This window comes from Macaca mulatta, chromosome 6, assembly GCF_049350105.2.
Source record: "Macaca mulatta isolate MMU2019108-1 chromosome 6, T2T-MMU8v2.0, whole genome shotgun sequence".
Lineage (NCBI taxonomy): Eukaryota > Metazoa > Chordata > Mammalia > Primates > Cercopithecidae > Macaca > Macaca mulatta.
Window position 1 is genome coordinate 44,885,364 of NC_133411.1, and position 14,349 is coordinate 44,899,712.

The window sequence follows — 14,349 nt, forward strand, 5'->3', positions numbered from 1 at the left end:
TCCTCAGAAAATGGGATTTTTCTTTTCTATCACATTGTCAGGCTGCAAATTTTCCAAACTTTTATGCTGTGTTTGCTTTCTAAAACTGAATGCCTTTAACAGCACCCAAGTCAGCTCTTGAATGATATGCTGCTCAGAAATTTCTTCTGTGAGATATTCTAAATTATCTTGCTCAAGTTCAAAGTTCTGCACACCTCTAGGGCAGGGGTAAAATGCCATCATTCTCTTTGCTAAAACATAACAAGAGTCACCTTTGCCCTAGTTCCCAACAAGTTCCTCATCTCCATCTGAGACCACCTCAGCCTGGATTTCATTGTCCATAACATTATCAGCATTTTGATCAAAGCTGTTCAACAAGTCTCTGGGGAGTTCCAAACTTTCCCACATTCTCCTGCCTTCTTCTGAGCCCTCTAAACTGTTCCAACCTCTGCCAGTTACCCAGTTCCAAAGTTGCTTCCACATTTTTGGGTATCTTTTCAACAGTACCCTACTCCCGGTACCAGTTTACTATATTAGTCCATTTTCATGCTGCTGATAAAGACATACCTGAGACTGGGCAATTTATATAAGAAGGAGGTTTAATGGACTTACAGTTTCACATGGCTGGGAAGGTCTCACATTCATGGTGGAAGGCAAGGAGGAGCAAGTCACATCTTACGTGGATGGTGGCAGGCAAAAAAAGGAGAGCTTGTGCAGGAAAACTCCTTCTTATAAAATCATCAGGTCTTGTGAAACTTATTCACTATCATGAGACCAGCATGGGAAAAGATCTGCCCCCATGATTCGATTACCTTCCACCAGGTCCCTTCTACAACACATGGGAATCAAGATGAGATTTGAGTGGGAACACAGCCAAACCATATCACTAGGATAGCTGGCAGGAATCTGCAAATGAAAGAGGTTGTAGATTCATTATGGTTCCAGATGGCACAACTACAGACCTTGGAAAACAATGAGATGGAGTTTCTCTTTGGGTATATATATATACCCAAGAGATTTTATATATATATACACACACACATAATTTATTTATTTTTGGCTTAATATGTATACATTATATATTACATAATATATATTAAGACTGAATATATTAATATATGAATATATATATTGCAAATCCTCAAATAATGTCATTTTTTTCAGTATCATTTTGTTACCACTTTGATGAGAAAAAAAAAATCAATTCCCAGCTGGGGCTATTGTCACTGTGGGGTCTGCACATTCTCACCATGCCTGCATGGGTTTTCTCTGGATTCTCTGCTTTCCTCTCATATCTCAAAGACGTTCATGTTAAGTGAATTGGTGTGTCTACGTGGTCCCAGTCTGAGTGAGTGTGGGTGTCTGGGAGTGCACACTGCAATGAGATGGTGTCCTGTCCGGATCTGATTCCTGCCTTGGGTAAATAATTATCGTATTTGATCTTATTAACTTTCCTAACTGTATGTATAGCTCACATTTATTTCAATGTTTACTATTAGAAATGTTTTGGTTTTTATTTAGAAATTTGGGGATACTTTTGTGGCCAGAAATATGCTGTAGGAACTTAACTCTTGTTTATATCAATTAGCCTAGAGTAAAATTGGTTTCATTATATCTTGTTTCACTTAAAGTTGCACTTTCTAAAAATTTGCACTTTCTAAGAACTTATGGATAAGTGAGGACTTACTGTATATGAATGAATATATTACTATATGAATATATATGCATACATACACAATATACACATACTTGCACACACACATATGTGTGTGTGTCTGTGTATATATATATGTAGTCTAGTAATGGATTAGACCTTAGAAGGGTCACTGAAGGTATTTAAGCTGAGGCTGGATGGATCTCTTCCAAGAGATAGTATAAACTGCATTTCTTTTTGGACTCATTCATTCATTAATTCATTCACTTCTTATGGAGCCTTTTCTATGTGCCACACACTGCTCCTAGTACTGTGGAGACAGATAAATACTGGGCAAGAAGTTGGATTAAAAAACTTTAAAGACCTTATTATATCTGTGGTCAAAAGAAGTTGCTTGATGCTTTGGTGTCCTTTACCCTAAGTGTAGAGCTCTGCTTGTGTATTACCCACTCTGTGTTTTAGATGCTCCTGTGTGTTCCCATCACATGTCTTCTGTGATGTAGAGTAGTACTTTATATCATTCTCTGAGTGGCTGTAGGCTTTAACATCGTGTGTATGACAATATTTTACCTCACTACCTTTTTTGTTTTGCTTGCGACAAAGTCTTGCTCTGTCACCCAGGCTGGAGTGCAGTGGCACGATCTTAGCTCATGGCAATCTCCTCCTCCTGGGTTCAAGCGATTCTCCTGCCTCAGCCTCCTGAGTAGCTGGGATTACAGGCACCTGCCATTGTGCCTGGCTAATTTTTGTATTTTTAGTAGAGATGGGGTTTTGCTATGTTGGCTAGGCTGGTCTTGAACTCCTGACCTCAAGTGATCTGCCCATCTTGGCCTTCGAAAGTGCTGGGATTACAGGCATGAGCCACCGTGCCCAGTCATCTCCCTACCTTTGAACAAAGAGGTTAAAGTTGAATGTGAAGTCAGCTTTTGATAGAATAATGTTGATTTTTCATGGGAAACATTTAATTCCAGGCTAGGTGAATAGGTTTTTAAAGATTCAATATTTACCAGAAAGTATGAGAGAACACAATGCCTTTTAAATGTAAGGTGATATTATTTATTAACATTATTGGAAGTTCACTGCACTACAAGCGTATATGGAAGAGTCTGGCTCCAAAGTTATGCTTTTATTTTTCTGAGGAAAGTTATAGTTTCTCCACACTAAGATACCGAATCTTCAACTTCAATATTTGTAAATTGACTATATATCTGGACTACTTCTGTTTCATTCTGTAGAGATCAGATAGTATCAGAAAAAAGCAGAGGTGCAAAGAACAAAGTGTGCAGATTTAGAGGTGATATTGGGGTCTCTGTACATTATGTCCTGTCAAGTAAAGCCAGCTGTTCATTTGTTTCATGTCTAGGTTTGGAATTCACCCAGTTGCAGGCCGCATGCCTGGTCAGCTTAATGTGCTGCTGGCTGAGGCTGGAGTGCCATATGATATTGTGTTGGAAATGGATGAGATCAACCATGATTTTCCAGGTAAGTGATGGGGGCAATGGTGAAGTTTAAATATTCTTACTATGAATAAAGCAGTGCAGATTTGGGATATAAATTGTAGATTAAGTGAAGACTGACTAGTCAGATGAAAAAGAACTTATACCTGGTAGATATTCAGTTGAAATTAAATAAGTGAAAGATAGTGTTGAATAAGATACAAAAGATTCATAAACAGCACAGGTAAATTTTTCTCCCCTGTGAAGAACTGAAGGATGGTGAAAACCTTGGGGTGTAGTGTAGAAATACTGAAGACTGGGGATCTGGGCAGACCTGGCTTTTGAATCCAGATCCTGATTCTCAGCAGCTTGTTACTCAACCTCAGGCTCTTCATTCATGAGTGCTTCTGTTGACAATTTAGTGTCTGATTCTTGCCAGTCTCTGAGATTTTACTGGTTTCCGATTGTACTAATGTATGACTGGTGAAGTAGTTTTCTCTTTCTTTTCTTTTTAAAAAGTACTAGAATTTCCCTAGATAAAGTGCTGTACTTTATAGCTGTCATAGGGTAGATGTTGAATGGTAATGACATTTGGCCCAAGCCTATGCTTGTTAAAATTAAACCATTTCCCCCTGGCAAATATCCACTGTAAACTTAAAAAATGCTGTTTATTAGAAAAAGTAATGAAATTATGTGTATGTCTAGATTCACATGGCATTTTTTGGCAACATTCTAAGGTAGTTTATATTGCAGTTCTTAAAGAGAAAACTTAGGCCATTTTAATTTTATGTCCCTTTCAGATACCATTGTTGTTAAATTATGTGTAACACCAGCCAGTTCCAGGAATTATGGACATGACTTTAATGCAGATTTTGAGACCATTGTCTATTAGACATCAGACTGTATCTCAAGAGGTTATCTTATTTTATTTTTATGTATCTTTTTTTAACTTTTATTGTAGATTCAGGGGTACATGTGCAGGTTTGTTACATGGTTATATTGTGGGATGCTGAGGGTTAGATGTAGTGAGCATAGTACCCCACAATTTTTCAACCCTTGCCCATGTCCCTCCCACCCCATTCTGGTAGTCTCCAGGTTCTATTGTCGCCATATTTATGTCCCTGAGTACTCAGTGTTTCACTCTCACTTATAAGTGAGAATGTGCGGTATTTGGTTTTCTGTTCCTGTGTTAATTTGCTTAGGATAATGACCTCCAGCTGTTTCCATGTTGCTGGAAAGGACATGATTTCCATCTTTTTTATGGCTGTGTAGTGTTCCACGGTGTATATGTACCACATTTTCTTTATCCAGTGCACTGTTGATTGACACCTAGGTTGATTCTATGTCTTTGCTATTGTGAATAGTGCTGCAATGAACATGCTAGTGAATGTGTCTTTTGGTAGAAAGATTAGTTTTCTTTTGAATATGTACGCAGTAGTGGGATTGCTGGGTCATGTAGGAGTTCTGAGTTCTTTGAGAAATCTCCAAATTGCTTTCCACAGTGGCTGAACTAATTTACATTTCCACAAACAGTGTGTAAATGTTCCTTTTTCTCCACAGCCTTGCCAGCATCTGTTATTTTTTTTGACTTTTGTTAATAGCCATTCTCACTGGTGTGAGATAGTAATTTCACTGTGGTTTTGCTTTGCATTTCTCTTATGTTTAGTGATGTTGAACATTTCTTCATGTTTGTTGACCACTTGTATGTCTTCTTTTGAGAAATGTCTGTTCATGTCTTTTGCCCATTTTTAAAATGTGTTTTTTTTGCTTGTTGAGTTAAGTTCCTTATAGATTCTGGATATTAGACCTCTGTCCAATGCATGCATAATTTGTGAATATTTTCTCTCATTCTGTAGCTTGTCTGTTTACTCTCTTGTTAGTTTCTTTTGCTAGGCAGAAGCTCTTTAGTTTAATTAGGTCTCACTTGTCAATTATTGCATTGTTACAATTGCTTCTGAGGACTTAGTCATACATTTTTCCCAAGGCTGATGTTCAGAATGGTGTTTCCTAGGTTTTCTTCTTCGATTCTTATAGTTTGAGGTTTAAGTGGTCATTTTAAAGGTTGAAAGTGGAATGCAAATTTCATAAAATCATGTGACACTATAGCAAGATCATTTTGAGATCAAAAAAGGGTTATAAAGTCAGATTAGTTATATTTATTGAGAGGGGAGAAGCATAATAATGCAGGCTGTAGTCAAGATAGTCAAGTTCAAATGCAAAACCTACTGCTTTTTAGCTGTGTGACATTGGCTGAGTTGCTTCACCTCTCTGATAAAGTTCCTTGTAAAGTGCCTGGCACAAGTGTGAATCCTATATTTTTGTTATTGTTATTATAAAGTAAAGATCACTATAATTTGTCTGAAAATATGCAAAAGTGACCCTTTGAGTTTTGTATTCTTTCTTTTTTCTTTTATTATATAGATACTGATTTGGTCCTTGTAATTGGAGCTAATGACACTGTTAATTCAGCAGCTCAAGAAGATCCCAACTCTATTATTGCAGGCATGCCAGTCCTTGAGGTCTGGAAATCAAAGCAGGTAAAGTTTCAGTCTTGTATTTCATTCTGATAATCAAAGGTTACTTAAAATATACACGCAGAACTTTCTTTGATCATTTGATAAGAAATGATGCCTTCTAGGAGGTCCAGGGGTAAGAGCGTGTTTAGGGCCCAGTTTCCTATGTCCAGCTTCTGTCTGTTCTCTGGCCACCAGAGAAACTGAGTGAATGCCCTAATCACAAGTAGAACCAGATGAGATTATGTGGGTGGATTAACAAAATCTGTAACCACAGCTGAAAAAAGAGCTGTGAGCTTTTGTAATGAGTCTGGCTAAATTCCAGATTGAGTCCTGTGAAGCAGATGGCTTCCCTCTGGGACAGTGAGTCAGTATCAATTGCCATCATATACCAAGATGAGCATATTTTTTTCATTTAACTTTCTGAAAGGGAATTTATAAGTTGTTATAGAGTGTCTAGCAGGAAGGTGATTTAGAAATCCAAACAATAACGTGGCATAAGGAAGCAAGCTTCATTCATGTATATTACTTCTGAAAAAGCTAATTGCTAGATTTTAGATAACTCAAAGGCTTGTAAATTTTCCTCTACGTCAGCAGTAGGCACATTTTACCACTACTGAGGCTCCTCTGCATTTAAAAAATCATAATAATGTACATTTCCATTTAATTTTGTTTCTTTTTATTGTAAATATGGGAGTTTAAAACTTAGTATTTGTGATGAGTGAGTAGACATAAAATATACTTGTTCATGGGTGTATGAAAAATTGTATCAGTAGTCAATATTTGAGAATTTGTGAAGTGCATTACTATCCTAATGCTATAAGAAAAAGAATACATTTGCACTGCTTCTATTTTTTGATAGATTGCATGTCCTAGTAGACTACAGAAAAGCTTTTCATTTCATTAAGAACTGACTTGATATTCAGCAGGACAGCAACATCCATAACTCATGTCATTGTAAATGTCTATAACTTGTCAATATTATGCATTGACTTACATCTTCCATTTTGATTTCTAAGAACATTCTGTTAGTTAGTAGCTCTGTTATTGTGAGAAGCTGGATTGCTCTTTGGGCTTTTATCCTAGAACTTTCTGATATACTTTAAAGTCATAGAAAAGAATAACATAGTTTTCCCACTCAACCTCATCTGTTTTAGAATTTGTAGTGGAAACTTATGCACTAAACTTGTTTTCTTTAGCACATTCATAGAAAAATGCTTATTTTGCTGACTAGAAAATGGTGTACATGGTCTTTATAGAGAAAAAAGCACTAGGAAGAAAATAATTGTAATCTTGTCACTCAGAGATAAATTATTAACATGACTTTTTCTCTAATGGATATAAGAATAAGGGCACACTTAAGTATTAAAGTTAATACAATGTAAACATATGTTAAAAATACTTCTTGTGTAAAGTCCCTGCACTAAATAATTAGTAGTGGTACATGCCTTGTTCAAAGGTAGTGAAGAACAATGTTTGTGTGCCTAACATGTCCTAGACAGGTCTGTTAAATACACTATGTCATTTTATCTCTGGTTCTCAGGTGATTGTTATGAAGAGGTCTTTGGGCGTTGGCTATGCTGCAGTGGACAATCCAATCTTCTACAAACCTAACACGGCCATGCTTCTAGGTGATGCTAAGAAAACATGTGATGCGCTCCAGGCGAAAGTTAGAGAATCCTATCAGAAGTAAATATTAAGGATCAAGCTGTTGGCTAATAAAGCCACCTCTGCAGTTGTGGGAACAGGAAAATAAAGTATCAGTATACATGGTGATGTACATCTGTAGCAAAGCTCTTGGAAGAAAAGGAAGACTGAAGAAAGCAAAGCAAATACTGTATAGAGAGATTTTTCAAAAGCAGTGATCCCTCAATTTTAAAAAAGGATTGAAAATTCTAAATGTCTTTCTGTGCATATTTTTTGTGTTAGGAATCAAAAATATTTTATAAAAGGAGAAAGAACAGCCTCATTTTAGATGTAATCCTGTTGGATTTTTTATGCCTCCTCAGTAACGAGAAATGTTTTAAGAAACTAAGTGTTTAGGATTTCAGGACTTAACATTATACATGGCTCTGAAATATCTGACACAATGTAAACATTGCAGGCACCTGCATTTTGTGTTTTTTTTTTTCAACAAATGTGACTAATTTGAAACTTTTATGAACTTCTGAGCTGTCCCCTTGCAATTTAACCACAGTTTGAATTAACCATATCAAATCTGTTTTAATTTTTTAAACTGTACCTCAGAGTCTATATTTCAAGGGCATATTTTCTCACTACTATTTTAATACATTAAAGGACTAAATAATCTTTCAGAGATGCTGGAAACAAATCATTTGCTTTATATGTTTCATTAGAACACCAATGAAACACACAACTTGAAAATTAGTAATAGTTGTATTTTAGAAAATCCCATTTCTAATTGGAGATCTCTTTAATTTCAATCAACTTATAATGTGTAGTACTGTATTAAGTGCACTTGAGTGGAATTCAACATTTGACTAATAAAATGAGTTCATCGTGTTGGCAAGTGATGTAGCAATTATCTCTGGTGACAAAAGAGTAAAATCAAATATTTCTGCCTGTTAAAAATATCAAAGGAAGACCCGCTACTATGAAATAGATGACATTAATCTGTCTTCACTGTTTATAATAGGGATGGATTTTCTTTCAAATCAGTGTATGTTTTGAGGTCTTATGTAATTGAGAGAAATGGTGGCTTTTTTTTGCTACCTCTTTGTTCATCTAAGCACCAGTAAAGATCATGTCTTTTTATACAAGTCTAGATTTTCTTTGTGACTTTGCTACTGTGCCTAAAGCTCTAAATATAGGTGAATGTGTGATGAATACTCAGATTATTTATCTCTCTATGTAATTAATTTGATACTAAGTTTCTCAAAAAATTATTAACACATGAAAGACAATCTCTAAACCAGAAAAAGAAGTAGTACAAATTTTGTTACTGTAATGCTCGTGTTTAGTGAGTTTAAAACACACAGTATCTTTTGGTTTTATAATCAGTTTCTATTTGGCTGTGCCTGAGATTAAGATCTGTGTGTGTGTGTGGGTGTGTGTGTGTGTGTGTGGTAAAGCAGAAAAGACTTTTTTTAAAGTTTTAAGTGATAAATGCAATTTGTTAATTGATCTTAGGTCACTAGTAAACTCAGGGCTTAATTATATCATGAATATTCCATTAGAAGAAAGTAAACACCATCTTTATTCCTGCCCTTTTCCTTCTCTCAAAGTAGTCATAGCTATATCTAGAAAGAAGCAATTTTGATTTCTTGAAAAGGTAGTTCCTACACTCAGTTTAAACTAAAAATAATCATACTTGGATTTATTAATTTATTTTTGTCATAGTAACATTTTTAATTTATATATATTTTTACTTAGTATGATCTTACTCTTTGCTATTTGCCAATCCTTTGTCATCAATTGTGTTAAGTGAATTGAAAATTCATGCTCTGTTCATTTTATTTTACTTTATTGGTTAGGATATTTAAAGGATTTTTGTATATGTAATTTCTTTTTTTTTAAAATTTATTTATTATTATTATACTTTAAGTTCTAGGGTACATGTGCATAACGTGCAAGTTTGTTACATATGTATTCTTGTGCCATGTTGGTGTGCTGCACCCATCAACTCGTCAGCACCCATCAACTCGTCATTTACATCAGGTATAACTCCCAATGCAATCCCTCCCCCTTCCCCCCTCCCCATGATAGGCCCCGGTGTGTGATGTTCCCCTTCCCGAGTCCAAGTGATCTCATTGTTCAGTTCCCACCTATGAGTGAGAACATGCGGTGTTTGGTTTTCTGTTCTTGTGATAATTTGCTAAGAATGATGGTTTCCAGCTGCATCCATGTCCCTACAAAGGACACAAACTCATTCTTTTTTATGGCTGTATAGTATTCCATGGTGTATATGTGCCACATTTTCTTAATCCAATCTGTCACTGATGGACATTTGGGTTGATTCCAAGTCTTTGCTATTGTGAATAGTGCTGCAATAAACATACGTGTGCATGTGTCTTTATAGCAGCATGATTTATAATCCTTTGGGTATATACCCAGTAATGGGATGGCTGAGTCATATGGTACATCTAGTTCTAGATCCTTGAGGAATCGCCATACTGTTTTCCATAATGGTTGAACTAGTTTACAATCCCACCAACAGTGTAAAAGTGTTCCTATTTCTCCACATCCTCTCCAGCACCTGTTGTTTCCTGACTTTTTAATGATCGCCATTCTAACTGGTGTGAGATGGTATCTCACTGTGGTTTTGATTTGCATTTCTCTGATGGCCAGTGATGATGAGCATTTTTTCATGTGTCTGTTGGCTGCATAAATGTCTTCTTTTGAGAAATGTCTGTTCATATCTTTTGCCCACTTTTTGATGGGGTTGTTTGTTTTTTTCTTGTAAATTTGTTTGAGTTCTTTGTAGGTTCTGGATATTAGCCCTTTGTCAGATGAGTAGATTGCAACAATTTTCTCCCATTCTGTAGGTTGCCTGTTCACTCTGATGGTAGTTTCTTTTGCTGTGCAGAAGCTCTTTAGTTTAATGAGATCCCATTTGTCAATTTTGGCTTTTGCTGCCATTGCTTTTGGTGTTTTAGACATGAACTCTTTGCCCATGCCTATGTCCTGAATGGTACTACCTAGGTTTTCCTCTAGGATTTTTATGGTATTAGGTCTAACATTTAAGTCTCTAATCCATCTTGAATTAATTTTCGTATAAGGAGTAAGGAAAGGATCCAGTTTCAGCTTTCTACTTATGGCTAGCCAATTTTCCCAGCACCATTTATTAAATAGGGAATCATTTCCCCATTTCTTGTTTATCTCAGGTTTGTCAAAGATCAGATGGCTATAGATGTGTGGTATTATTTCTGAGGACTCTGTTCTGTTCCATTGATCTATATCTCTGTTTTGGTACCAGTACCATGCTGTTTTGGTTACTGTAGCCTTGTAGTATAGTTTGAAGTCAGGTAGCGTGATGCCTCCAGCTTTGTTCTTTTGACTTAGGATTGTCTTGGAGATGTGGGCTCTTTTTTGGTTCCATATGAACTTTAAAGCAGTTTTTTCCAATTCTGTGAAGAAACTCATTGGTAGCTTGATGGGGATGGCATTGAATCTATAAATAACCTTGGGCAGTATGGCCATTTTCATGATATTGATTCTTCCTATCCATGAGCATGGTATGTTCTTCCATTTGTTTGTGTCCTCTTTGATTTCACTGAGCAGTGGTTTGTAGTTCTCCTTGAAGAGGTCCTTTACATCCCTTGTCAGTTGGATTCCTAGGTATTTTATTCTCTTTGAAGCAATTGTGAATGGAAGTTCATTCATGATTTGGCTCTCTGTTTGTCTGTTACTGGTGTATAAGAATGCTTGTGATTTTTGAACATTAATTTTGTATCCTGAGACTTTGCTGAAGTTGCTTATCAGCTTAAAGAGATTTTGGGCTGAGACAATGGGGTTTTCTAAATATACAATCATGTCATCTGCAAACAGGGACAATTTGACTTCTTCTTTTCCTAACTGAATACCCTTTGATTTCTTTCTCTTGCCTAATTGCCCTAGCCAGAACTTCCAACACTATGTTGAATAGGAGTGGTGAGAGAGGGCATCCCTGTCTTGTGCCAGTTTTCAAAGGGAATTTTTCCAGTTTTTGCCCATTCAGTATGATATTGGCTGTGGGTTTGTCATAAATAGCTCTTATTATTTTGAGATATGTTCCATCAATACCGAATTTATTGAGAGTTTTTAGCATGAAGGGCTGTTGAATTTTGTAAAAAGCCTTTTCTGCATCTATTAAGATAATCATGTGGTTCTTGTCTTTGGTTCTGTTTCTATGCTGGATTATGTTTATTGATTTGCGAATGTTGAACCAGCCTTGCATCCCAGGGATGAAGCCCACTTGATCATGGTGGATAAGCTTTTTGATGTGTTGCTGAATCCGGTTTGCCAGTATTTTATTGAGGATTTTTGCATCGATGTTCATCAGGGATATTGGTCTAAAATTCTCTTTTTTTGTTGTGTCTCTGGCAGGCTTTGGTATCAGGATGATGTTGGCCTCATAAAATGAGTTAGGGAGGATTCCCTCTTTTTCTATTGATTGGAATAGTTTCAGAAGGAATGGTACCAGCTCCTCCTTGTACCTCTGGTAGAATTCAGCTGTGAATCCATCTGGTCCTGGACTTTTTTTTGGTTGGTAGGCTATTAATTATTGCCTCAATTTCAGAGCCTGCTAAAGGTCTATTCAGGGATTCAACTTCTTCCTGGTTTAGTCTTGGAAGAGTGTAAGTGTCCAGGAAATTATCCATTTCTTCTAGATTTTCCAGTTTATTTGCGTAGAGGTGTTTATAGTATTCTCTGATGGTAGTTTGTATTTATATGGGGTCGGTGGTGATATCCCCTTTATCATTTTTTATTGTGTCGATTTGATTCTTCTCTCTTTTCTTCTTTATTAGTCTTGCTAGTGGTCTGTCAATTTTGTTGATCTTTTCAAAAAACCAACTCCTGGATTCATTGATTTTTTGGAGGGCTTTTTGTGTCTCTATCTCCTTCAGTTCTGCTCTGATGTTAGTTATTTCTTGCCTTCTGCTAGCTTTCGAATGTGTTTGCTCTTGCTTCTCTAGTTCTTTTAATTGCGATGTTAGAGTGTCAATTTTAGATCTTTCCTGCTTTCTCTTGTGGGCATTTAGTGCTATAAATTTCCCTCTACACACTGCTTTAAATGTGTCCCAGAGATTCTGGTATGTTGTATCTTTGTTCTCATAGGTTTCAAAGAACATCTTTATTTCTGCCTTCATTTCGTGATGTACCCAGTAGTCATTCAGGAGCAGGTTGTTCAGTTTCCATGTAGTTGAGAGGTTTTGATTGAGTTTCTTAGTCCTGAGTTCTAGTTTGATTGCACTGTGGTCTGAGAGACAGTTTGTTATAATTTCTGTTCTTGTACATTTGCTGAGGAGTGCTTTACTTCCAATTATGTGGTCAATTTTGGAGTAAGTACGATGTGGTGCTGAGAAGAATGTATATTCTGTTGATTTGGGGTGGAGAGTTCTCTAGATGTCTATTAGGTCTGCTTGCTGCAGAGATGAGTTCAATTCCTGGATATCCTTGTTAACTTTCTGTCTCGTTGATTTGTCTAATGTTGATAGTGGAGTGTTGAAGTCTCCCATTATTATTGTATGGGAGTCTAAGTCTCTTTGTAAGTCTCTAAGGACTTGCTTTATGAATCTGGGTGCTCCTGTATTGGGTGCATATATATTTAGGACAGTTAGCTCTTCCTGTTGAATTGATCCCTTTACCATTGTGTAATGGCCTTCTTTGTCTCTTTTGATCTTTGATGGTTTAAAGTCTGTTTTATCAGAGACTAGTATTGCAACCCCTGCTTTTTTTTGTTCTCCATTTGCTTGGTAAATCTTCCTCCATCCCTTTATTTTGAGTCTATGTATGTCTCTGCGTGTGAGATGGGTCTCCTGAATACAGCAGACTGATGGGTCTTGACTCCTTATCCAGTTTGCCAGTCTGTGTCTTTTAATTGGAGCATTTAGTCCATTTACATTTAAGGTTAAGATTGTTATGTGTGAACTTGATCCTGCCATTATGAGATTAACTGGTTATTTTGCTCGTTAGTTGATGCAGTTTCTTCCTAGCCTCGATGGTCTTTACATTTTGGCGTGTTTTTGCAATGGCTGGTACCAGTTGTTCCTTTCCATGTTTAATGCTTCCTTCAGGGTCTCTTTAAGGCAGGCCTAGTGGTGACAAAATCTCTAAGCATTTGCTTATCTGTAAAGGATTTTATTTCTCCTTCACTTATGAAACTTAGTTTGTGTGGATATGAAATTCTGGGTTGAAAATTCTTTTCTTTAAGAATGTTGAATATTGGCCCCCACTGTCTTCTGGCTTGTAGAGTTTCTGCCGAGAGATCTGCTGTTAGTCTGATGGGCTTCCCTTTGTGGGTAACCCGACCTTTCTCTCTGGTTGCCCTTAAGATTTTTTCCTTCATTTCAACTTTGGTGAATCTGGCAATTATGTGTCTTGGAGTTGCTCTTCTCCAGGAGTATCTTTGTGGCGTTCTCTGTATTTCCTGGATTTGAATGTTGGCCTGCCCTACTAGGTTGGGGAAGTTCTCCTGGATGATATCCTGCAGAGTGTTTTCCAACTTGGTTCCATTTTCCCCCTAACTTTCAGGCACCCCAATCAGACGTAGATTTGGTCTTTTTACATAATCCCATATTTCTTGCAGGCTTTGTTCATTTCTTTTTCTTCTTTTTTCTTTTGGTTTCTCTTCTCGCTTCATTTCATTCATTTGATCCTCAATCGCTGATACTCTTTCTTCCAGTTGATCGAGTCAGTTACTGAAGCTTGTGCATTTGTCACGTATTTCTCGTGTCATGGTTTTCATCTCTTTCATTTCATTTATGACCTTCTCTGCATTAATTACTCTAGCCATCAATTCTTCCACTTTTTTTTTCAAGATTTTTAGTTTCTTTGCGCTGGGTACGTAATTCCTCCTTTAGCTCTGAGAAATTTGATGGACTGAAGCCTTCTTCTCTCATCTCGTCAAAGTCATTCTCCATCCAGCTTTGATCCGTTGCTGGCGATGAGCTGCGCTCCTTTGCAGGGGGAGATGCACTGTTATTTTTTGAATTTCCAGCTTTTCGGCCCTGCTTTTTCCCCATCTTTGTGGTTTTATCTGCCTCTGGTCTTTGATGATGGTGATGTACTGATGGGGTTTTGATGTAGGTGTCCTTCCTGTTTTCCT

General features: G+C 36.8%; 1 protein-coding gene across 6 annotated transcripts in view; it reads left to right on the top strand.

Annotated features, from left to right (window-relative positions):
• The window catches only part of NNT (nicotinamide nucleotide transhydrogenase), a 99,816-nt gene extending 91,454 nt beyond the window's left edge, over positions 1-8,362 (top strand). For all 6 annotated transcript variants that reach the window (XM_015139998.3, XM_015139999.3, XM_015140000.3 and 3 more), the window contains exons 20-22: positions 2,997-3,115; positions 5,491-5,606; positions 7,126-8,362. In XM_015139998.3, the coding sequence (XP_014995484.1) occupies positions 2,997-3,115; positions 5,491-5,606; positions 7,126-7,275 (385 nt within the window). In that variant the 3' untranslated portion in view covers positions 7,276-8,362. The remainder of the gene's footprint in view (positions 1-2,996; positions 3,116-5,490; positions 5,607-7,125) is intronic.
• Positions 8,363-14,349: the final 5,987 nt, after the last annotated feature.